The sequence below is a fragment of the Hydra vulgaris genome, chromosome 14, assembly GCF_038396675.1.
Source record: "Hydra vulgaris chromosome 14, alternate assembly HydraT2T_AEP".
NCBI classification, from domain to species: Eukaryota; Metazoa; Cnidaria; class Hydrozoa; order Anthoathecata; family Hydridae; genus Hydra; species Hydra vulgaris.
Window position 1 is genome coordinate 36,712,559 of NC_088933.1, and position 26,846 is coordinate 36,739,404.

Below are 26,846 nucleotides of genomic sequence, written 5' to 3' on the forward strand. Positions count from 1 at the left end.
GACAACCCCCTGGGGTGAATAGAGACACTATAAAATACAGTTTTTTAGACTTATTAATATTTTTTCAAATAGCTTTTGTACTGTTTTTTTTTTTGTTTTTGTTTTTTTATACATGTTTATTTTTTATACATGTTTATTTTACAACTACAAAGTAATTACAAGTAACCAATCACTGATTAGCAGTAAAGATATACAAATTTAAATCATAAATATAAAGTTCGAAATATACGAAGTAAATAAAAATATAGTTGCATACAACTCCGAGAAATGATTAAAATAAATACCAATTACAACAATAGAATAACGTGTACGTAAAAATAATCCGAGAAATATATCTCTATACTATTCCAATTAAAATAAAAAGTACAATAAATAAAAATAAATCTGCTGATTTTTCGGAGGAGTGTTTAGATGTTACACTATAAGTTTATTTACCACATTTCAAAATAATGTTATTGTGTATAAATATGATAAAAATGAAATTTGTGTAAGATTGATAAAAAAAATTACTTATTTGTAGTTAAAGGAAGCTCGTAAAAGACTTAAGTCAGTCTTGTCATCGAGTACCTTTTTCAGACACATGTAATACACATAAAAAATCAGTTGCATACGTAGTATATATGTATGTGTTACATATTTGTTATTAATAATATTTTTTTAATCGATTTGTAATAAAAGTTAAGTTACATTTTTTTATTTTTTTATTCAAATTTAAAAAAATTCCTTACAGTTGTTAAATTTGATTATCGTAGTTTTTAGCTTTCGTTGTTTAAGTTTAATAGTGATTCGTTTCTGGAAACTAATTTGTTGAATAAATAGGGACCATGATATGTAATTGAAAATTTTGAGAGCCTTGTTGTTTCAAGCGGTTCTAATTTAGATTTGTGGGTACTGCCCTATGCTATATTGGTATACACGAGATAGCTATGTATGAATGAAAAGTTTAGAAACAATAAGATTTTTTCATCACTAATTTTAAATATTTGTTGTATAATTTCTTTTTTTTTTTTTTTAAGGATTTTTTTATTTCGTTTGTAATCCCTGGATATTTCAAATTATATATATATATTTTTTTTATAATTAGAAAGTGCTTGTCGTAGTGTTCAAGAAAAGTGTATTTAAAAAGTAAATCTAGAAAAAAAGAGAGGGGTTTGTGGCGATATTTTTGCTTTTTTTGATTTGGTGAATCCAGGTCATCAAGTAAAAAAGAGGAAAGTTTTTAGGTTTAGTGATTTGTTAGAAGACTACAAATTATTAAAGTTTTTTTTGTTAACTTTCTTAAAATCTTACACTAACTGTTTAATTATTAAAATGTTATTAATTATGTAACTATGAAATTAAGTCATATATCGATATCATATTTTTAAAGCTTTCGTATCAATTTTTAAAGCCTCCCTAATTTACTTACCGTTTTCAAAAAACATGCTGATTTAAATATATAAATTAGCAAAAAAAAAAATTTCTTTCTAAAGCATCTACAGATAGGGGGGCAATCGCTATCATTGTCCCACTTATCTCCTCTTCTCCTTTCTATGAATCCGCCCTTGGATTGCATTGATATTAAACAACTTACCAATTTGTTTCTAATAAAGATTCTTTATACTCGCAAATAGAAGATTCGTTAATTTTTCTTATATATATTTTTCTTATATATGGTAACATTGACACGTAAATAATAGTATTATTTAAACTCATTAATAATAGTATAACTATTACTAATGAGTAATAATACTTATTTCAAATTGGCCTAATCATTATTTATTCTACTTAGATGGTTTTTTAAAAAAGTATTATTTGAATAACTTTAACTTTATAATAAAAAAGATTTATTTTTAAGCTGAATTGTTTTTTTGTTCTTGTTGTTTTTGCAAATTTATGAAACTTTATGTTTTTTATGAACCCTAAAGATAAGTTATTTAGTGTTCAATAATTGACTAATGCAATGATTATATGACTGCCAACTACAAATTATAATTTAATAAATTTAGGAGTAAGTTAAGAAACTACACATTTATTTTCACAAGTTCAAATTGCAATTTGAGTTTGTTAATACTTATACTTACTTACTTTTTTTTTTTTGACTCGTATATATAACAAACATAATATTGAAAATCGTATATTCAATACTTTTTCTAACACCATTTTTTTGAAAGAGTGTATGGAAGCAACTCATGAAGGAAACCCTGAACTTTAAAAAGGTTCAATATACCAAGAAGTGATATCCATAATAAAATGAATTCAAAGCATAAGTAGTGAATTGGTACACCAACTATATTCACTTACGATGAGAAGCATTTATTTTCTACTAGAATAATGGTTATAGGTAATTGAGAATTTCAATTAGATAAACTTGATGTAATAATGTTAGTTGCTGCTTATTTAAATTTCCAAAATCATACAGAACAATTTTTTCAAACAATATAACTGGTGATGATTGGTTTCAAATCTTTTGAAGTGTTCACCCATAAAATTGCATCAAACATAAAAAAAAAAAGTGTAGTTTTTCTAACTGCAGCTATAAACAAATAACAACTAAAATTTCATTTTGAAAACATTAAACATGAACTTGAAGGATTTACATCTTGTAACATTTGGAACAATGATGAAACCAATTTGCGTGATGACCCCGGACATAAAAAAGTTGTTATGACACGTGAATTGAAGTACCCTGAAAAAATAATTCTTCTCTGTGATGTTTTGTGAATATAATTTAGGAGAAATTTTGCCACCATACATAGTTTTTAAGTTATTCATTTATTTAAATGACTCATGGTTAAAACATATTTTAAAGATTTCTCAACTTAATAGAACCAAACCTGGCTGGTTTAATAAAGTCAGTTTTGAGGATTGATAAATTTGGGCGTTATTACCAAATGTAATGAAACAAATTTTTCTTCCCATTTGAACGATAATATTATGAATGTTTGTAAAAAACATAAATGAAGGTGATGATGTAAAAAAATGACTCAAAATTGAACCAGGAAAATCTGTTCGAGAGGATTATGACAATAAAACAGAAACAGCATCTGACATATAGAGTGAAGTTGACTTAATATTAGACTAGAGGATGTTTGCTATTTATATCAATTTTTACTGTTTACAGGTGTCAATTTTTACTGTTTACAGGTATCAGATTTTACTGTTTACAGTTTATAGGTGTTGCAACACCTATTAGGTGTAACCTAATAGGTGTTGCAACACCTATTAGGTTAATGTATCATTAAATCTTTTTTTTGCATCCACACCTTTTTACGGCAACACCTTATAGTACACCTTATAGTTCATATAGTATCACGTGTCTAAACCTTATTTCTTTAACATGAACACCTTTTTCCGTAACAGTGTACTACTGTCTAATTTTTTTATTTTTTCCAATTAGCCAAAAAATTTTCTGGAAATGTAATGCATTTTAAAGAAGCTACACCGAGCTGTGGGTGTGTGACCACACCCTTAGCTCGGTGTAGACTATTTTTGTTTGAAAAAGTATTATAATAATACTTTTTCAAACAAAAATAGTCTTTAGCTTTCAAATTAAAATTAGGCTGATTGTTCATTTATGTAGTATTTTAGATATGTTAAATTAAACGCGTTTTGGTTTAAGGCGTTCCTGGGTTTGACCACACGGTTGGTGAGGAAGTTGTTTCTTTCTGCGCAGTCTCAACAAGTTTTGCATTAAGTTGTTTGATTAGCATGCGAGCTCAAAAACTATACTTTGAAGAAGTTGAGTTTGGTTGACGCTCAGACACCGCGAAGTTAAATACGCTAATTTTGCTGTTGATTTTGCATTTTTCAATAAGATTTCTTCTTGCTCGTTGTTTGGTCAGTGTTGTCAGGTTTAGTATTAATAAACCCTAAGTGTTGGGTAAGTGCTTTATGTTAGAGAAGTGTTTTGTGGCTTGGTGTTAAACTTGCTCGATTTTGGCTATATTTTGAGCTAGACAATGGCAATCATGTTTAGCTCATGGCTCGTACTGCAAATTCTGAATGTGGACAAATGTATGATGCATACAGTTTGGTGCCCACGAAGGTCACCTAACCGACCTTATATGTAAATATGATCTCGTTTGGGTGACCTTTATTTGAAATATAAATATAAGGTAAAATTATTCATTTTATAAATATTCACCATGCAGCATTTAATTATATAGCAAAATACATTTGTAGTATAAATGACTGTGTATTTTGTAACTTTTTAATAATAGAGAGATTATATTAGAACAATAAATTGAAAGAAAATAAATAAATTGAATAAAAGATACAAAAAGTTATATTTTTGTGATGTAATGTATATATGCATAGGAATGTTTCTGTTATTGTTGTAGCTAATCTTTTCTGTTAGTTATTCAATATTATATTGTGTTCATTATATTATATTGTTCTATAATTATTTAATATTCTGCCGTACTACGGAATAAAAAATATCGTCCTGTAATCGACATGGAAATTAAAAACCATTTGTAAATCTTTTAAGTTCTTTTTAAAAATTTTATTATAAGATTGTAACAATGTTTGTACATATTTTATATTCAATGAACCTCGCTCCTTAAAAAAATATATTATTTTTAAAAAGGCGAGGACTCTTATTCCCTCGCATCCGATTTTTTATGTTTACTACTGCCCAATTTTATATTTTAATAAATGAAAATTTAAGCTAGTAAATTCCAGTATACCATCCATATAACCACACATACACTCCTAATTAATTAAACACATCTATTTTATCTTCACTATTTCTAAACCCATTTCATAAAACACGCAATACTTTGCGTTGATATAAGGCACACAATACTAAGGATAATAACGAACACAATACTAGCGTTGCGCTAAGTAGAAAAAGTGTTAAAGAACCAATAAAATTTAAGTAGCCAAGAAAAAAGACTGACTATCTAAGACAAAACCTCACCAGCTATGTAATTTAAGGTCTTTTGTGACACGTTCAGTCAACGCTGATGCTTAAAACTTAATAAAAACTATATTCTTAAAAACGAATCTTTTTGCCTGTTGCATACTTTTCTTGACCAAGGTGAATAATTTTCTGAGCTTTGTAAACTTTTTCTTAAAACTAATGTTAGCTAAGATAGTTACGTGCATAAATCTACTTTTTGTTTAAAATTATTAATATAATATTTTTTAGTTAACTAGAAAACTTACGGACATTTTATTTATCAATTGTTACATAACTTTCAGTAAAATTATCCGCTAAATTTACATCAGTGTACTATTGTGTACTGAATATACTTATTTATTTTTTTATAAATAAGAACTTTATCTACACGGGCACTACATGTTTAAGGCTATTACAAATGTAGGTATGATAGAATTAGGTCCATGACTTTGTCAAAAACGACAACCTAACTGTTTATTAAGAAACATAGTGACACCCTCGTAATTCAACTAAAATACATATTTTTATTGAATATAACTTTTTATACTTGAATTTAATAAGTGTTAGCTATGAAATCACGACAACAAAAAATGTCTTGATTTATAGAAAATAATGATAACACTATTTAAATTATATATTATAATAATTCTAAAACCTATTTATTATTTTAAAAAAATAAATACTTTGAGGGAATTATTTTTCATTTACAAACATAACTTTATCATAAAACACTTAATATTATAATAATTCTAAATACTTTTATTAAACACTTAATGTTATAATAATTCTAAAACCTATAGAATTTATATACCAAAATAACTTTTAGAACATATTTAAAAATAAAAAAACTAACAAAAAAATCGCTGGTTAAAATTTTTCCCTTCAATCTTTATGTGTGCAATACATTTAACTCACTCACTGTTGGCACATAAAATGTAAAATTAACAACCAAACCTACCTATGTTGGCACACAAAATATAAAATTAATAACAAATACTATAAAAATGAAAGTGATTTTAAGCCCACCAGCCTAAAGTGAAACGTGCTTCCGTTAAAACATGGTGCAATTTAAAGTTTTAAAACAAATCAAAAAAACTTTTTTTTGGATGAGCTATAATATACAACCAATTAGAAAAAAATAAAAAGTATCATTAAAATATAACTTTATGACTGATGATAGGTGGATTAGAAATGGTAATTTTTACTGGCTAAACGTCATACGTTACACTTACACTGGTCATAGATATTTTAGAAATAATTCTAATTACTTAAAATTGATATTTTGATAAATGTTAGAAGACTTATTTTTAGAATATTTCACCAATTTTAGAAAGTAGCAACTTATCTAGTTTACATATAATATTTGTTATTATTATTATTGTAGTATTAATATTATATACATTATAATATAAATAAATTTTAAATAAATAATAAAAAGAACTTTTCATTTTATAAACCTTATTAAAGCCAAAAGGAGTCTTTATATTTTGGCAAGTCCTGGTTTGAAAAATATGAATATACAAAGTAAGTGTGTACACACATGTATATACACACGTAGAAAAATTTAAAATTCTAGTTCGTTTTCTTAAGAGAATCTTTTGAAAAGGACAAAACGCTTTGAAGAACACCCGTGAAAAGTAGCGTGCCAGTAAAAACTAACGCTGAGCCAATCCAATGATAAATCGTAAACGGGTTTTGAAAATAATATATTGAAATCAAAAGACTAAGAAACTTCCTTAAAGTCAAGACGACCGTCACTGACAATGACGACATCTCTGTAGACAACTGGTAAACACTTTTTATACAAACAAATCTGACAAATAACATTAAGGAAAACATTAAAAAAATAATAATAATAAAATATTAATTAAAAAAAGCAATGGCTATAAATATTAATTAACAAAAGCAATGGCTATTGCTATGTTTTATTCATTATTAGTTGTATATTATTTATTATTAGTCATTTGTTGCGTTATTGAACAACTTGAAATTATAATTTTACAAAATAATACTCACTTACAAGCATTTTAATTTTGATTCACACTAATGATCATAATTAGGAATCAACTATTATTATAGTTAAATATTATTAACAGTTTTATTTATTTATTACATTTATTACATCAAACTATTATATATAGGTATTAAAGTTTTTTAACGTGCTCTATTGATCATTTTAACGTGACAGACCGATCATTTTGACGTGCCCGCTCTCTCTCTCTCTCTCTCTCTCTCTCTCTCTCTCTCTCTCTCTCTCTCGCTCTCGCTCTCTCTCTCGCTCTCTCTCTCTCTCTCTCTCTCTCTCTCTCTCTCTCTCTATATATATATATATATATATATATATGTAAATTTTAAATAAAACAATTCAAAATAATCAAATGAAAAAGATACTGAGTAGCTACATTTACAGCTAGGTACAACCAAATTACTGGAATTCCTGTTTGAACAATAGGCAATTCAAAGTATTCTAAAAAAATCGATAATAATAATCATCACCTTCTTTTTTATCAGCTACTTTTTCTGCTCCTAAACTAGTGTTTTCATTTTTTTTTTTTTTAAAAAAACTTAGGGATGGAGCTCAAATTTTTAAGGTTTAATATGCTTTATGATTTTTAGCATGAAGCATTTTTCAAATTTTTGTATGTGTTACTTGTGTCAAATGAGGATATTTTGGAATGATAAAAAAAATGTGAGCATGTTTGTAAGTGGCATATGTAAAAAAGAATTATTAGCCCAGGAGGAAAAAAATTGTAAAAGTCATAACAAATTATTAAAATTATTAAACAAAATTAAACAAGTTAAAAAAAACCATTAAAAAAATCTAGTTCCAAGTTTTTTTACCTGAAGTTGTAAAAATGGATGCTTGAGAGTATATCTTTTTAGAAAAGAATAAAAATCCTGGAAGCGCCAAAGCATGCTAAGTGGCAAACAAACAAAATGAAACATATACTTGCTAATGTGAACTTTAAAAAATTAAAATAAACAAAAGTAAACCTACTAAATAAAAAGAACTCTCTTCCGGATATTTTCCATATTTTAATGCTATCTCCTCCTAAACCGAAGTTCATAATTGAAATTGTAAAATCAACTACTTTTTGTTTTCAAAAAAATAAACAATATGTTGAGTTTTTTTAAATTTAAAAATTAATAAATTTTCATTTATAATAATATTTCAAATAAGTTTAGAATTAAGATTTAAAATAATACCTGGCAAACACCTAATCTTGCACCCATAAACAAAGAACATGTCAAAAGAAATACACCTAAAAAAATTTTAGTTGTAGTTTTTTAATTTAAATTGTTTTTTCAAAACTAAAAAAGATCATTCATAAATTACGCAATTTTTTTTATATTATTTTTTTCTTTTAATTCATCTATCCCCTACCCCAAAGGCCATGAAGGCTATGAAGGCCACTACAGTCAAGGAGGCTACTTTAATTGTGGTTAAAATATCTCTCAACTCTATAACTCCAAAACAACTTGATGAATAATGCCGCTGCGCTGAGAAACAAGTTGACCGCAGTACTACCAGAGAAATGGTGGAACCAAACTTGAAACTTTTTGCTTATAAAGCAAGCTTTTGAAGCGAGTGCTCTACCATTACACCACTAATGTAGTTAATACTAACTACCATAAATTTATTTAAAAAATAAAACAAAAAAGATCACAGAGTCTTTAATCAAGCCAAAATTTGAAATGCCTTTATGAAACTTCAAAGAAAATTATATCGCAAGAATAAACTAGTTGTATTTATTAAATAAATTTAGCGTTGCATAATTTATGGATTTTAAAATAAGTAACAGTACCTGAACCGCTGATAAAGTAGTATCTGCAATGGGTACTAACAAGTATATTTTAGTACTAATCCAAATATAATCAGATAATAATGTAAATATATAACATATTATCTATTTGACTAATATGTAATATGTTTATAATATTACTTTATTATATTTGGGTCACACACATATAATTATATGTGTATATTTATATACATATATACAAAAAAAAAGAGTTACCCCATAGCCAAGTAAAAAAATTTACTTCAGGTTCACTTTCATTCTAAATATTGAAAAAAAAAAAAAAAATTTCAGTTATACTTTTTTAATAAACAATTATACATAATTCTACCTAGTTGGGCAATTCTAAATCCAAATTATAAAAGCTTTTACAACCTATGCCAACTAAAAGGCAATTCCACCTTTAAGCCTTATGTAACATTTTAGGCATATCATGCTGAAAATTAACCAGCAATCAGCAAGATTGTAAAACGGTTGACAGTGCAAAAAAAATTGCTTTCAAACATATAGAAACTATATGTTTGAAAAAACTGAAATGAAAGAAGAACAAGCAAAATGAAAATAATGTAGTTACAACCACAGTCTAATTATTAATTTATTTCTAATTAAAATAGTTTGCATGAACTGATTCTGATGTTTGCTTAGTCAAAAACGCAAGACATGTTAAAAATATTTTTACTAGAGCAGGAGAAAATTTTTTGGGGGTAATTTCATACTTTTTAGCCTGATTGTCGATAAACTCAGGTAGGTGATTGATGGCAGCATGTTCTTTGAATGTAATAAAAATTTTAAATGGTTTAGTATGCACTAAGCTTTGATCCAGGGAAATTTCTAAAGAAAGTATTTATCCGAATTTCAGGAGCACATTAAAATTCTTTTTATTTTAAACTTTAAATATTCCCAGCAAAGCTAAAACTTTTTGTTTTTAGGACATGAGTAGTATTGCTTAGTTTTATTGTTTACATGTTTAATTTAATCACAATGTATTAGAAAATTGAAATTAATTCATAAAAAATTCCCTTAAATCATAAAACAAAAAGTTTTATGATTTAAGGGAAGTTTAATCAAAAGTTTGGAATCTTGTTAAAAAAATAATTTTGTACAATATAAACATTGTACACAATTATTATAATGCAAAGTTTAAAGTTCATTGCACAAAATTATTATTATGCAAAAATCTTTTGGATCGAGAAAAACCATTACTTTATTTCAAATAAAGATGACCAAACAAAAAATATTGTACTTAATCAACAATTGATTTAATGACGAAAATCTTTCATAATTAGAAAGATTGGCTTGTTTTGCTTCTATTGATGGATTTTCTACAAATAGAATTAAATTCGTGAGTTGATACGTGATTCTACCAAAATCAAAAACAGATGTCGTGAATCTTATCTATAAATAATGGAAATAGTGGAAGAAAGATTTTTGAAGTAAAAATAAAAAAAAACTCAAGTTTAGTTTTGATCAACTTTCAAAACATACTTAACTTAAGTGAAGATTTATGATCACTATATATTATGATACTTGGATAGGAGAGAATGTTATGATTGCACAACTTAAATGATTGCCCTAAACTTATTGAAATTTTGAGATGTTTAATGTCTTTCTGCTGTTATGTTGTTTGCATAACCAATAATGGTATTTCTGTTATGGAAAATTAGGAAATACTTTTCTTCTGAATACCTACTTTGTCTATATATTGCTTATGCAATTTAGTTATTGTTGATAAAATTTAGCTATTCTTGATGAAATAATGTTGATGACAAAACTATTGTTGATGAAATTAAAAAAAAAAAATTAAAAATAATAACCTTAATGAAAAAGATAAAGAAGATAATTTTGATAATGAGGATCAAAATGAAATTAGAGTCCACCCCTGATCTTGTTCCTGATTTTTATAAGATTCTGGCTAAAGCTCAAAAACTACCTTAACTTTTAAAAAATCACTTTTAAAAATGAATTCTTAAAAACCTTTTATTCTAAAATTGAATTTGAATAGAGTTAGTACTAATTTTGGATTCAAAAATTCGTTGGAATTTAATGCTGCTCATGATTTGAAGATTTATTAAAATTAAAAATGTAGTTGGTAAATCTCTGAAGGATTTGTGTAAACTAATGTTGAACTTAAAGTGAAAATTTTTCTATAAATTTATATTGTACAATATTTTTGGTCACACAAGCACTTTGTAGACCAGCAGATTTATATAGACTTGCTAACTCATAGGCCAACTATTTTATTATTTGCTAAGGATGATTAGAGCATGAGTTATGGTTATCCTTTCCCCTGAACAATGAAAATTTTCTTCCCTTCTTTTAAAGTCTTTACATTCATTTTTGGTTCTCACCCAACAACATCATCTAATATCTGTTTCTATTTTTACATCTTCCAGGTCTACATAGGACTGGATAAGGAACCTATTATTTTGAAAACTGCCTATTTTCAAACCTCATGTTTGTAAATGTTCCAAATTTTGTAGCAGTATTTTGCTAGGCTCATTTGTAATTCAATTAAAGTTTGTATTATAATTATTATTTTGTTTGATTATCATACTTTTCATTTATAAATTATTATTATATCTATCATAACTTTTTTTACTTTATGACACTTTAATTAACTGAATTAACTTGTTGTTTAAACAAGCAATAAATTAAAATATGTAAGTTTTGATTGTTATGTAAATTAAAATATTTTTTGTTATGTTATTAAAGTATATATGTTTTGATAGTTACTACTATTGCAGTCATAAATTTCTTATTCATAAATTTTTGCAATATGATAAATATAATAAATTTACAATAAGTTAATTCAACCCTTACAACAGCAGTGTTTACAGTTTTTAATAAACTTAGAATTTGAAGAAATTTTTATGTTTACTTAAATTGAGTTACTAAAAAGATGAGTTTGTTTGCAATATAATTTCAAAAATGGTATCCAGACTTCTTGTAAATGAAAGATTAATTTCAAAAGAAGAAGTTTTAAAAAGTCTTTTAAGATATTCATTAGTTTTGTTCAGTTTATTTTGTATTCAAAATAATTTAATTAGTTTGGTTCAGTTATTTTTTTTATTTTCAGACTTATTTAATAAATTTTGATTTTATCCAAATAAATGGTTTGGCTTGTGTGGTCTTATTGGTAATACCATGCCTATGTGTGCATCAAAAAACATTCTAAATTCTTATTTTCATATCTTGTTATTTTTTAATAAAATTATAATACATTATAAGTCACTTGCCATTGTTATTTCTCATTTTATTAAAAAAAAAAAAACTTGAAAAAGATGTTGTCAATTCTATGTCATTTATGAAAACCTGATCAATATTAAAATTTCTATATCTCAAGAACTGCTCAACATTTTGGGCCAAAATTTTGCATTTGAACTTTTCTTTGTAAAGTATGCTAAAGTAGTTTGAATTAAATATGAAGTAAAATTTGAAGTAGTTTGAATTAAATATGATATAGAAATTTGAGTGACATGAAATAGAATTACCCAAAAGTATACAAAAAATAATAATTTATTTTAAAATCAAGAAACAAACTTTAAATATTTATGTTAAATATCAAAGGCAAACTGAAACCTTTTGATCTTTTGTTGAGAATAACAAACACATTCCAATACCAATTGTAATCATGGCAACAGATACATATTTAGTGAGAGAATAACTAAATGTTTAAAAACAGATATATACTTGCTAAGAGAACAACTAAATGTTTAAAAAAAAAAAGTTTGATAAGATTGCAGCATAGAATAATTTAACTAAAATAAAAAATACAAAAGTACCAAATATGAGTACCTTCTTTTAAGCAACAACACACCTAATGCCATGCTAGCCATAACCGAGCCCTGAAAAAATTACCATAAAATTACAAAAGAAATTCATATACAAATTTTCTCTACAAACTCTTTACAGATTTTTTTGTAATTAATTTTGAAATAAAAATTAATTTAATAAAATAAGAACACAAAATCAAAAATTAGAACGTACTGATTTAAAAATCATCTGTATTGGCATAGATATGTGACACTCAAAAGCTAGGTTTCCAGATATACTGCTTCCATAAAATAGAACAACAGCAAACAGATATTCTCTACAAACAATATTTAAAAAATAATTTTACATGTTGACACAGTAACACTGTGTGTATGTATTTAGTATATGTATGTGGCAGTGGTGTAGTGGCTACCCCCAGTCTTAAGGAGATAATTTGATTTTTACTAGTTAGTGTAGGGGAGGCTGGAGCGAAGAGGAGATTTTTACTGCTATTTTAATCTTAGTATTAAGCTATTGACTGATTTATTGATGATTTAAAAGTCAAAACAATTGTACAAATAATATTCAAAACTATTTTTTTCAATATTTTTCAATATCTTTAAAATTGATTATATTTTAGTAATAGTTTTTTTAGTTTTACACAGTAATTTTTTGTATAATATCATAAATAAATAAATCATCTGCAACAGATGTTTTTCTGATAACTGTTTTTCTGATTGATGAGTGTATGAATGTTATCTTCAAAAATAAACAAATGGATTTTAGAGTTAGAAACAGTTCATGCGGTAGTGGTGTAGTAGTAGAGCGCTCGCCTATAAGCAAGAAGTTCTGAGTTCAATACCTACCACATTCCTTTTAGTACCGCGCTCAACTTGTTTCTCCACGCAGCAGTCTTGTTCGTTAAGGTTTGTGTTTTGGAGTTATAGAGTTGAGAGAGTGTTGTAACCACAACTAAAGTAGCCTCCTCAACTGTAGTGACCTTCATGGCCTTAAGGAAGTGAATTTAAATAAAACAAAAAAACAAACATTTATTCAAGCCTTGTTTAACATTTTCTAGAAAAATTATTTAAAAAATACTGCATTTGATGTTGCAATTTTTTAATCTCTTTTTTATATATTTAGATCACCTTTTTATTGAAACAATTTTTTGTTTTATAAATATTATTTTGTGTCACATTTCTTCTAATTTTCATACTTAAAAAGTTCCTTTATTACTCTTCTTATTCGTGAAGTTTTTTTTCTATTTTGAAAAGTTTAAAAATCGCATTAAAATAGCTTCAAGCCAGAAAGCAAGTAATTATGAGAAAAGACTTTTGTATTTAAAACTTGAATGAATGAGTTCGATACTTTTAAAATGGTTTTAGTGTCACATATTTCAAATTTAAATAAACAAGTTTTTTATAACTGTTTAATAATAGAGATTTAGTTTAAGTTTTGTAATATAATAAGCTATCTATTGTATCTATTGTGATATTAAGCGTGTATCTATTGTGATATTAAGTGTGTATCTATTGTGATATTAAGCAAGTATCTATTGTGATATTAAGCATGTATCTGTTGTGATAATAAGAGTGTATCATACTTTGTGTATCATATGATTTTAAGCGTGTATCATATTTTAGATACTAAATTAAAAACGCAGCTATAAAAATATTGCATACCAGGGTGCGACAATTGTTTTTTTTTTAATAAACATTGGCGTTTGTATCTTCATTTATTTAAAGTACAAATGTTATATTTAAATTCTAAATAAAATAATTATATTAAAAAATTAAAAACAAACATTTTAATTAAATTCTAAATTAAATAATACAAATAAATCCACATTTGTGTATTATTTAATTTTGTTAAATAATACACAAATCCGGGTTTCAAAGACCACAAATATTTGTAAAGATAAAATGAAACAGTTAGTTGGTGGTTATGGTTTTTTATGTCTAATATATTTGGGTTTTTTGTCATGATTTATTTGACTCATTCATAGACAGAGCATTTATTTGACTCATTCATAGACAGAATTTAACTCAATCATAGACAGAGCATCCCAATCAATGAGCTGTGCAGTTACCTCAGTCCTGCTAATTAACTCAAGGTCATAACTTAAGGCTCCTTATGTGTCCTTGACAATCCACATTAGAAGCACATTATTTTACATTTTGGAATCAGCCTCTCTGAGAGCTACCACAGAGTTTGGAAAACCTTAGTCAGCATTAGAAAAGTCAAACTGAGTTTAAGAGCTGTACCCTCATTAGAAGATAACAAGCAGAGTTGCATAGCCACTATCAAGGAAGCACAAGCAAAAATATGAGTAGAGTCAAGAAGACCACACTAGAAACACTTTATCACACTAGAAAGTAAATAACGAAACACAGGTTTAAATCAAATAGATGAAGAAAAGGTGCGAGGCTGGTCAACAGAATAATTTTTTTTAACTCTATGGTCTTTACCTAGGAGGACTTCTACAAGAAAGAAGCTGGATGCAGTTAATATTTGCCCAAGATAAGTATTTTTATTAAGACACAATCTCTAGTCTTTATTCAACCAAAAACCCCAAGGCAGGTGAATTTAAAGTCAGAGTTTATTTTTCCAAGCCTTTGCCTAGATTGTACTGGATTACATGCCAATTGCAAGGTGATCGTGATGATTCTAAACTTGACCTGATTTGGAGTAGTTGAAAAAAGTTACTTCTGTAAGCAGTTCTTTAAAATATTGAACTGGTGATTTTTGAAATGTATTAGGAAAAACATTACATTTAAATGAATATTGGAATACAAGGCGGACATATGTTATACAGTTGTGACTGAGCTAACACTACATCAGGGATTCAAGCAGAACACACAAGCACACAAATAACGAACTCACAGGTGAGTGAACACCGCGCCAGAGGTTCAGACAGAACATAAACATACTTATATAGGAAATTGTAGATGAGCTAACACAGTAACTAAGACACCATTATTTAGATGAGAGATATTAGATAGTATAGATACACAGAAAGTACACTTTTTCTAGCCTTTGTAAAAAAAGTAGTTAAGTATAGGAGTTTTAAACAGTTGTGCCAGAAATTACAGAAAAATAATAGCTCTTATAACTTTTAAAATTTTAAAATTTATTTTTCTATAATTTCTATAAAGTTCAATTTCTGTTAAAATACTTATTCAAATCTTTATTAAATCTTTTATTCAAAGCTTTAACTGAAAAATAATTAAAGCAAATAAAACATGATGAGTAGCAATTAGAAAAAAGTATTACTAAAACAATAAAACAAAATTCATTAAGAACAAGAAAAATTATAATTATAACTTAAATAAACTTATATAAGAAATTTAAAATTTGTATTACTTAAAGTTAAATGTTTTTATTTTGTATTACTTATGAATTAAATTCTTAAGAAAATAAAAATAGTAAAAACTACATAAGCTCACAACACCTGTTTAACTGTAATATCAAGCAATGCTTCTAATTAATTCTTCTAATTATTAAATTGCATTTAGTGCTGAATTTAAATACACCATAATATTGAGTGTTTATTTAAGAAAACATTTATAGCTTCTATTTTTTTTAATTTATAAGCTTTTAGTTTCAATAAAATACCCATTTCATGAGTTAACGTTAAATGTATTTTTATAACCAGAGAAAAGATGTTTTATTCGACTTAGTGTGTTTTGCTAGTTTGTAGAGCATTGTAAACTTTACAATACTGCATTATTAAATCAAAATTTTTTTTTTAAATGAAAGAATATATATCAAACTTTAAGCAGCAGTGATGCAGTGGTTAAAGTTTTGGCTTAGAATCAAGAGGTTTGATACTGACTCTGTGCCAAATAAGTGAGATTGGTAAGGAAGAAAGCTTGAACTGCCTGAATAAGTGCTCTGAGGTGTGACCATTAGATTTTTTCAGAGAACCTTAATAACTAAAAAAAAAACTTATAAAATGTTTTAATACCTTAATATTTAAATCCTTAAAACATTTGGCTTTTGTGAACATTTATGTTGTAAACACTAACTATTAGTAGTTATAAGGAACAACAACTGTTCGAAGCATTTTTTTAATTTAGACTTGTTTAAAAAAAGTATAATTCAATAATAATTCAAGCTAAAGGCTTTTTTTTAAAAAAAGTAAGGCATTCATATGCAAAACATTAATTTACAAGAAATATCTTTTGAGTGCTACTTCACTCTCTGATTAATAAAATATTAAACATATTTAAACATATTTACCCAAACCTTAGAACCTTATAAAAACTTACCTACCCAAACCTTGGAGTCAATAATTAAAATGAACAATATAAGCAGCCTGCTCATATTATTCATTTTAATCATTTTTATTATTTTCTTAATTGTTCCTGCAATCCAATAACTCCAGCGATGGAAGAATCTTGAGAAAAAAACACTGCATTGAGATAAATGAAGATTGTCAATAAAGTTGCTGTTTATATTTTAGTTAAGTTAACCATGCTATCTATACTATCTCCTATTCCTTTTGAGGCAGTATTTTTTTTTTTTTTTTTTTAATTTCATTTTTATCTTTGTGGATAAGTCCTTGATGCCCTTAGTTTATATAACAAATTATTTGAATTAAAAATCAAAATTAATTTAAAACTATTTCTTAAATAAAATAAAAAACTAGATAGGGTTTCATCACTGTGGTTCCAGTGTATTTTAACCCATTATCTAGATAAAATCAAGCTTGAACCCAATAAAAATATATCAAATTTGTGGCAAAAAATATAGTTTGATGACAAAAGTGAACACACCTCTTAGTACAAATGAACATTGAGTTTATGTTATCCATTGAAAACATGTAAGAATGAATTATTAACATTCCTTGAGAAAGTCGTATTTTTTGAAAAACAATTAACTGCAAGATTATTTGTTGATGATGATACTGATGGTGATAATAACTATAATCATGGCTCAAATTAAGTATGTTACAATCCTTTTTTATCACAATTAGTTTTTCTTAAGATTTTTTTTCTAATTGAATGTAATACCAATGACATTTATGCCATATCAGGTGTTTACTTCAGGTTAATTTATACTACTGATGTAACATCAGGTGTTTACTTCAGGTTAGTTTATACTACTGATGTCATATCAGGTGTTTACTTCAGGTTAGTTTATACTACTGATGTCGTATCAGGTGTTTACTTCAGAATAGAAATATAGAATATTCGATTGACAAGACCACAACTGTTCAATTATTTAATTAATTGATACACTAACACAATATATTTAAAAACAAGAGTATTATGGTAGATGTAAAAATAAAAAAAAATTAAAAAATGGATTTTAGATATATGTTTTTGTATATTATACCCCTCCTATTTGCAAAGGTTTTCCATAGTCTTCCCCCCCTCCCAATAATATGACCCAAAATGTGCACTACATTAAAGGTTATATATTGTCTCTAATACTATTTCCCCATAAGATAGTATTAGAACCCATAATAAGATGATAATGATTATCATTGAAATATGAAAAAAAGCTATTTATTTAACTAAGTCTTTTGCAAAATGAAAGTATTTTTTTTAAACGTTATACCTTATAGGAACCTTGGGTGATTCAGTTCCAAACTTTGCCACTGTGATAAAACCGTAAGAAGCAATAAATAAAAACTGTGCAAAAGTTACAAGTTCTCCACAACCAGGAGAAAATCTAAAGAAGTTAAATAAATAAATTATTTATCTTCAGAAATTAAAATTGATAAAAATTAGTTTGAAACATCTTTTAAGTTAAACAGTTATTTGTTGTTGTTATTGTTGTTGTTGCTGTTTTAACAGATAGATAAATTATTAAAATACAAAAAAATCAAGAGTTTTTATTCTACTTTATAAAAGCAAATTTTGGAAATACTTATATTTGTTGTTACATTATTTACAGTAATTAAGTTTGTAAGTTATTAAGTATTTGCTATGACATTATTCACATTATTGAGTCATTTACATCTATTAATTCCAACAATATTTAATTCCAAACAAACATTTTGCTCTCTTTTCTCAAGTTTTTTTTCTACTGTGTTTAAAAAAGATTAAAATATTCAAAATCAATGGAAAATGATATTTGTCTTTCATAGGGTTCACAATTTGATAAAATCCGAAATACCATGATCCTAGAATTTTTAGGGTAATTCCAGTTTTTTGGGATTCAATTTTTTTTCTATGTAACTTTGTGATTGCATATTAGAAATTCATTTACAATTTATACATAGATCATCTTGGTCATATTTTAAAAATCTGGAAAATCATTAGGGTAAAATATCCAGGAAAAATCCGGAATATATTTTCCCTTATATTCCTCTTAATTTTGCTTTTAGCTGAGTTGTTTTTATTTATTTTTTTTAATTTTTCTTAGTTCTTGTATGAGTAATGAGTAAAAAAGCTTAAAAAACAAATATATTACAAAAATATATTCCTAAACTTGTATGTATGGAAAACATTTTTGATATCCAGAAAAACTAAAAGTTAAGAAAAATGTCCGGAATTTTGGAAATATCCGGAAAAATATAATCCCTGCTAATATCATGGTTGTCAATAATATTCAGAAGTTGAAATTTGTCTGTCAATACCTGTAGTAGTTTGAAATTTTCTGAAAAGTTATGTTATTTACTACTAATATTCAACAAACGCTAAGTTTATTTTGCAAATGTTTCTAATGAACATATTTTTATATGCTGATTTTAATGAGATGTTTTTTTTTTATCTTATTGACAAAACCTTCAAGTTAAGTATGTAACCTCTACAAATACTACCAAATTGCAAATACAAACATAAATACTACCCAAAGATCAGATAGACAACTAATTAGTAAATTTAAAGCTCTAATAAAACACTTTATGGGTTAGGAAACCAAAGAAAAATCCATTCCTGTAACATTTTCTTATCAATAGCATACAACTAACTTTCAGTTAACATTATATGGTTTTCTTATGGTTTACAAGCAACTTTAAATGCTATAATATATATATAGTAAATATTATAGTATTATAGTATTCGGAAATCCTCCAATAACCTAAAACTTCAATAAACACCCATGTGGTGGAATATAGCAAAAAGGAAAAGGTTACCTGAAAGAAAATGCAAAAGAAAGCAGAACTAGGAGAAGGATGAATTTCTTTACGTCTTAACTACTGGACATACTTCGAAATCATTATTGTCAAGGTTAGATTAGATTTTAGAGTTATTAGATTTAGATTTATTGTAAACTTGAACTGCTTTACTAAAAAAAAAAATTTTCTAATTTTTTGTATGGATAATGAGTGAAAAAATACATCTATATTGCAAAAATGTATAGTTAAATTTGTATTTACAGAAAACTTTTTAGAAATCAGGAAAACATAAAATTTGTAGAAAAGTAAAACTATTTTATTATGTAAAAATTACCAGCTGTAATACCAAAGCTGAAGTCTCTATCGCTACATCACGAATCACAATTATTTTTTAAAACTTTAAAATTTTTTGTGCTGAATGATGTGCATTTTGAAACTAAACAGCTCTATGGCTTAAATTTTAGGTTTTGAAATAATTTTTTTGTCTTGAACTAAGAACCTTGCGCAAAAAAAAAATGGTGATAATTTGGCTGTTAGATTGCTGAGCTGGTATAACGAAAAGAAAGACCATCTTTCATAAAACTTACAAACATCACCTTCCAGATTAGCTGAAGCTTTGAAATTTTTAGCATTTTTGTAGTGCCGATGATAGCTCCAGGGCCCTAAACACCAGGGATGAAGGGCGGGGTCATGTACTACACTTTTTGTAGTGGAATCTTGCGATAGATTTTTCACTACTTTCCTAACAAACTGGATCTCTATAAATTTCAGCATTTGTTTAATTCTTATAAATGTGTGTTAAAATTGTTTCCAGGGCAGACAACCTGATGGTCTGTGAGGAAAGGGCACCAGAGGCCATGTCCCACTTTTATTAAAAAAAATTTTTTCTGACTTTAACAAAGTAAAGATAACTTTGAAAATATTATCTTCAAAAACTTTTTTGGTTTTTACTTGTTACATTGGGTTTTTGATCATTCTATATTCAATGATCTTTTTTAAAATTTTAAAAAAAGTTGATATTTTTTAATGCTAAAATGTTAATAGCAAGTTGTTTAATTAACTAAAATCTAACAATAACAATAATAAAAAACAAAAAAAAAACATCCTGCCATAACATTACATCAATAAAAAAGAAAAAGATCACCTTTTAAAATTATTATTACAGCTGGCTTTAACTATACAACTAAAGCAACTTAAACACAGTGGTAATGAAAAATTAAACAGTAATTGATTTCTTTTTTTTTTTTGAATGTGAATAATTTTTTTGCCACTTTAACAAGGTTGTTTAATTGTAATAAATGTTAAAAGATAAATTTGTTAACGTTAAAAGTAATTAATATTAATTACTATTGGTTTCTCATATGTTAAAACTTGTCATCTGTTAAAGATGTTTATGAAACCGTGGTTTCATGGCAATGTTTATGAAACCGTGCTGCCCTTTTAACATACTTTTCTGCCCATCTAGAGTAGATGAGTGTTGGGTTTTAACTACCAACACAATTTGTATAATTAATGCACAACAACTGAAACTTTATTTTTTGTATTTTATTTTGCTAATAATTAAAAACAGAACAATTATAAACCAAAAAAAATTTTTCAAGACAACCTTTTTAAAGTTATCTTTACTTTGTTAAAATCTGAAAAATAAATTAAGTGATGATGCCCCAGCCCCACAGACCCTCTGGTAGTCTGCTCTGCAAACAATTTTAACACATGCTTATCAGGACTACACAAATGCTGAAATTTGTGTAGTGCTAATGACCCCCCTGGTGTCTTATATAAAATGGTCATATTTTAGGATCTTCTTGGAGCTAGAGGCTAAAATTTTTATGGAATTCTTATTTTACAAAGTAATTTCATTGTATAAAAATTTGAGATGTATGGTGACATGGCTTGGGTCAATTGACATAGAATTACCCATCTGTACCATCAGCAGTAGTGGTGTAGTGGTAGAGCGCTCGCTTCATAAACGAGAGGCTCTGAGTTCAATCCCCACCACGCCCCTGGTAGCACAGCGCTCAACTTGTTTCTCCGCGCAGCAGCCTTGTTCGTCAAGGTTCGTGTTTCGGAGTTATAGAGTTGAGAGAGGGTTATAACGACAATTAAGTAGCCTTCTCATCTTTAGTGGCCTTCTCAGCCTTGGGGAGGTGAATTAACAAACAAAAAAACAAAAAATCTACAATAGTTTAAATTCAATATTAAATAACTTTACTTACTTCTTGGCATTATTTTTATCTTATCATAAATATAAATCAGTGCTGGGAGTATTTTAAATACCAAGTATTTAAAATACTATTTTAAATACTTTCACTGTATTTGTACTTGTATTTTAAATACTTTTGTTGGAAGTACTCAGTATCTGTACTTAAAATACTTTTTATTAGTATTTTGTATTTTATACTCATTGAAAATACTTATTGAAAATACTTATAATTCAAATACTGCTTAAAGCCTTTACAATGCACATTTATTCTGAAGTGCCACTTTTATTCTGAATTATTTCTTGTTTTATTTATTTACCTTGGTTTCATTAGAGTAATTATTAAATTATATAGCAGGAATTATTTTAAATTAAAGATGGCTGCGGTTAACAGCAAAAATAAAAAGACTTTTGAATCAGTAAATGAAAATCAAGAAAATAATGAAATTTTACCAGCCATTGCAGATGGTACTATTTTCAAAATCGTCAGATCAAAAAAAAGTAATAAAATATCAGCAATATGCTTATTATGTGTACGTAATTCAAAGCCATTATCGGCACGCTGGCATCAACATCAAACTTTGTTAAGCATTTGAAGGTAATTTTTAATTTGGTATTAGTTAAATTAATTTATTTTATCTTTTTTGAACAATATGCAATTGATTATTAACAAGCAATTATTCAATGTTGCAGTGTAAATTAATATTATTCGAAATGTACAATACTTACTCAGTTATAGCAAAGTAAAAACTTATCTTTTAAAGGGTTTTATGTTTACTGTATAGAACTTGCACAAGAATTGCTTTGGAGACTATAAGTTACATAAGGCAGATGTTCAGAAGAAGCGTAAGCTATGCAAAGCTGGTGTAGAAAGAACAGCTGAGAAAGGTCCTGCTATAAAGAAGTTCAAACAAACTACTTACCATGAAGCAGTATCAGAATTATTAGCACGACGTCATATTATATTGCAAGAAGAAGCTGAAAACTTAATTGTGGATTACATTGCTGAAGAGATGCGTCCTTTGGCTACTGTCGAAAAACCAGCTTTTTATCAACTGCTTCGTGGATTCAATCCTAATGTAAGCATCATGTGTCGCAAGACTCTTAACAAACGTTTAAATTTAAAGCTTTCTAAGATGCATGAAAAAATAAGAAGCAAACTGAAAAAAGCATCATTTGTTTGCACAACTGCTGATGTCACATATTACAGACAAAGCAATACTCTGTCCCGTGCCAACATGCTGGAATTCTCAGTACAGAGCTATCAAGCAATTGCTTGAATTATTTGACAAACTTAATGATATATGTAATGCATTGAGAAATTTAAAAAGCAAGAAATAGAAAGCCTGCAAGAATGTCATGGTAATGAAACCTGTTGCTACAACATTGGATACTTTACAAGGAGATAATGTTTATTATGGTCATGTGTTTCCACATTTGCATAGCTTACAAGTGAAATTGGAAGCATTTCAAAATTGCCAGTTAAAATATGCTAAATTATTTGCTGCAGCAATGTTAGCACAAATGAAAACTCGTTTTGAAAAGAAGCTGAGATTTGATGTAAGTAATTCATGCAGGATTGTTGCAGCAGTTTCTCACCCACTGTTTAAGGTACAGTGGGTGCCAACTAATAAATGTGCTATCTGCAGAGAAATATTTGCAAATGCCATACTAGCTTCTAGTGAGCCGTCAACAGCGACCAATCTCAATGTGACCACTGACAGCATAACTGAAAATTTTGTTGTATATAACGATGACACTCCAAATGCTGGTGCAACAAATGGTGCTCATCAAGAGTGCATGTTGTATTTGAATGATAAAGATACAAGTTTGGTCACTGTTTATCAAATTCAATACCATTGAGCCATCGCTGGCTCCAGTTGAACGACTGTTTAGCACAGCGGGACAAATACAAATGCCTAAGCATAACTGTCTAAGTGATATGATGTTTGAAAAACTGCTGCTGCTAAAAATAAATGTGGACAACTGAATGAATGATAATTTGATATAAATATAGTATAATGACTAAAAATTACTTTCGAGCAATGACAAAAATAAATTTTGAAAATTGCCATAGTTGTAAATTTTGTTAAAGTATTTTGTATTTAGTATTTTGAATATTTTTTTAAAAGTATTTTTATTTTAAATACTTTTGAAGTTTGTATTTGTATTTGTACTTAAAATACTTTTTTGTTCCAGTATTTGTATTTGTATTTTAAATATTTTTATAAAGTATTTTACCCAGCACTGATATAAATTTACAATCTTTCTTGCAGACTTACTAAAATAACAACCAGTTATTGAAACTGTCAACCAGTCAAGTTCTTTAACTTTTTCTTTCATTCTAAATCAGACCAGTAATATGGAAAATGTGTTGTCACATCAAGAATAGGATATACAAGTTTTAATACTCAATGATTCAAACATTTTTGTTTTGCTTGCTATCTATTTATTTGTCTTGGTTTAGCAATAAACAATTTTTTAAACTCAAAACGATTTATGCATTTTTTAAATTTAAAATTGCAAATAAATAACATAGTACCTGCTAAGGGTAACTGCTATGCCCATAAATTATGCGACGCTATAAGAGGGAGGGGGTTAGTAGTTTTGTAACAACTTATACAGGACTTGTTACTAAAGTGTTACGATGTTGTGATGAGGGGAAGGGAGGGGGTTAAAACAATCAAAAACTGTGTGACATAATTTATGGATAAGCTCTAATGTTATTTTGTTCAAAATTATGCTTGTGCGCACAGATTTTCATTCAATTAAAAAAAGAAGTTTGATAATATTTAAGTAATTTAATGTTGAATTTTTTTATTTTTTTAATATCAAAACAAATTTTATACAATATTAAAAAAATTTAAACTGAATACTTAATACTAAAAGAAATTGTTTTATGAATGCTATTAAGTGTCGTGTGTCTCTTTTTATTTGCCTTGATTAAGATGGGTTCATGTTTGATAATTCTATGACAATTCAATAATAGAAAGGAAAAAAATGTTTAAACTTGCATTTGATAATTTCAAATTTATTTAAAATTAATTCATTTATTGCAATGGCTTTTTATTGATGGAAAAAAGCTACAAAAAAGTAAATGAAAAGATAAAACAAAAAAAACAAAAATTAAAAATAAAAAGTACTGTTGGGAGAGAAAATGTTTTTAGTTACATACACAAACAAAAAAATATTTTTATATCTCTGATTTTATTGAGCAGAGATATAAAAATTATTTTTTTATCACTGCTTATTTGAAAAATTGTAATAAATTTGTTATTTGTAATTTTATTACGCTCGTACACAAATTTTTTACTATTTAAACTTGATACTTAATACTAAGAAAACAATTGTTTTTTGAAACACTACTATTAAAATTACCAGTGATTACCTAAAGAAAATTATCTAAAAAGAGATTTTACTCAACATATAATTTTAAGAATCTTATTATACAAAATTTTAAATTTACCTATAAATCATTCATTCATTTATTACTTTTGCAACAAAAAATTCCAAGTATTACAAATAAATAAATAGATTTAACGGAAAAAGAAAAGAAAAAGTGACTAAGAAGCTGTTTGTAAATTATGTCACTAAAATTTAACATTAAAATAGGCATAGAAGAAAATTGGAGGAAAATTGGCACTCTTTCGCTCACTGCGAAAGAGTGATTATAAATGATTATAAAGCATTATATAACGCTTTATAATCAATATCGCTCTGTGCAAGAGAGATTATCTCCTACTTCTATTTGAGTCAGGTCATGCTAAAAGAGGATAAGTCTAAAAATTGAAAAATGAGTTAATAATTGTTTTGATGTTTTATGAACAGGTTTTAACTATTTATGATAAAATGAAACATAACAGACACTTGGTTACCACAGCAACTGCAATCGATTGTAGAGCTGTTCATGCTAGAAGGAATTGAGTCACTGACTTATCCTCTTTTAGCATAAAAATTCCTCTTATGCTGTTTATCATAGTATATATTATATATTTACATCATCATATTAAATCCTATTGAAATTATGATAAAACAGCTGTTAGAAAATGCACATTTGACCGCAAGCCACGCTAGAATTAAATTGTTTTATGGATGTTTTGTAAAAAAACTTTGTTTGGATTTATAAATTAAAATTAAAAAAAAATATATACTTTTATTGTAACATCTCGTCAGATTGAAAGTTTTCATGAACTGACCAAAATAAATACAGCAAGAAAAAAAAAATTACCCATACCCCTTCTTTTTTATTAAAATACTGCCTTTTTTATGTTTTACTTTATGTCTTGTGTTCTTAGTTTTATGCTATTGTATTTTACAGTATAGCTAAACCTAAATAAGAATTTATTTTATAAACCAACTTTATGTTTTGTGTACTTACTCTTATCATAAATAAGTGAAATATGGAAATAAATTCAGAAAAAAGTGCTGAGTTTCTGAAGAAAAAGTCAGTAAAGAAAGAAAAGGAAAGCTGATCCAAGTCTTTGGAAGAGAAACATAAAAGTTGCCAGAATAAAAGGTGAAGAACTTGTTAACTACCAAGGAAATACTGTACCTCCAAAGTACACTGGCTTAACCTGCAGGTAAATTTTTTTGTATTCAATGTTACAAATATTTTTACAATTTCATTTTTACAGATAAAAATTTTAATAAAAAAACAGTATAAAAGTATTTGTTTTTTTTTGCTGCAAAAGAAACAACTGTCATGAAAAAATTAACGAAGAGGATCAAATGGATATAATAAACCATTTCCATACCTTCAACACTAAAGATGAACAGGATTTGTTCATACAATCCTTGATTGATTCCTAAGAAATAAAGTAGAGACAACTCAGGATGGAAAAGGATTTTTAAAAAAAGTGATACTTTTAAGTTTCACGTTATGGTGGGTTCCAATCAAATGCAGGTATGTTTTAAAGTTTTTTTAAGTTTACACATTGTTACAAAAAAACTTTTTTTGTGTGTTCATAACAATAAAAGTAACAAAGCACACATTTTGTTTACCACCAAGGCCTAGCAGGCAAGGGTCCAGATGTAGTATGCTCCTTTCTATTTAACTATTTAATGAAGGTAGAGAAGTAATTTACCAAACTCCACTTATTCTCAAACAATTGTTGGGGCCAAAATAAAATTATCTAAACT

General features: G+C 26.9%; 1 protein-coding gene across 1 annotated transcript in view; it reads right to left on the minus strand.

The window, feature by feature from the left end:
- Nucleotides 1–6,326: 6,326 nt before the first annotated feature.
- The window catches only part of LOC100208075 (UDP-xylose and UDP-N-acetylglucosamine transporter), a 34,649-nt gene continuing 14,129 nt past the window's right edge, over nucleotides 6,327–26,846 (minus strand). Inside the window, exons 3-12 of the mRNA XM_065818475.1 lie at nucleotides 18,004–18,117; nucleotides 12,673–12,775; nucleotides 12,481–12,530; nucleotides 12,265–12,349; nucleotides 8,905–8,947; nucleotides 8,093–8,148; nucleotides 7,884–7,937; nucleotides 7,727–7,802; nucleotides 7,277–7,352; nucleotides 6,327–6,698 (exon numbers count right to left, since the gene is read on the minus strand). Coding sequence (XP_065674547.1) covers nucleotides 6,458–6,698; nucleotides 7,277–7,352; nucleotides 7,727–7,802; nucleotides 7,884–7,937; nucleotides 8,093–8,148; nucleotides 8,905–8,947; nucleotides 12,265–12,349; nucleotides 12,481–12,530; nucleotides 12,673–12,775; nucleotides 18,004–18,117 — 898 coding nt within the window. The 3' untranslated portion in view covers nucleotides 6,327–6,457. The remainder of the gene's footprint in view (nucleotides 6,699–7,276; nucleotides 7,353–7,726; nucleotides 7,803–7,883; nucleotides 7,938–8,092; nucleotides 8,149–8,904; nucleotides 8,948–12,264; nucleotides 12,350–12,480; nucleotides 12,531–12,672; nucleotides 12,776–18,003; nucleotides 18,118–26,846) is intronic.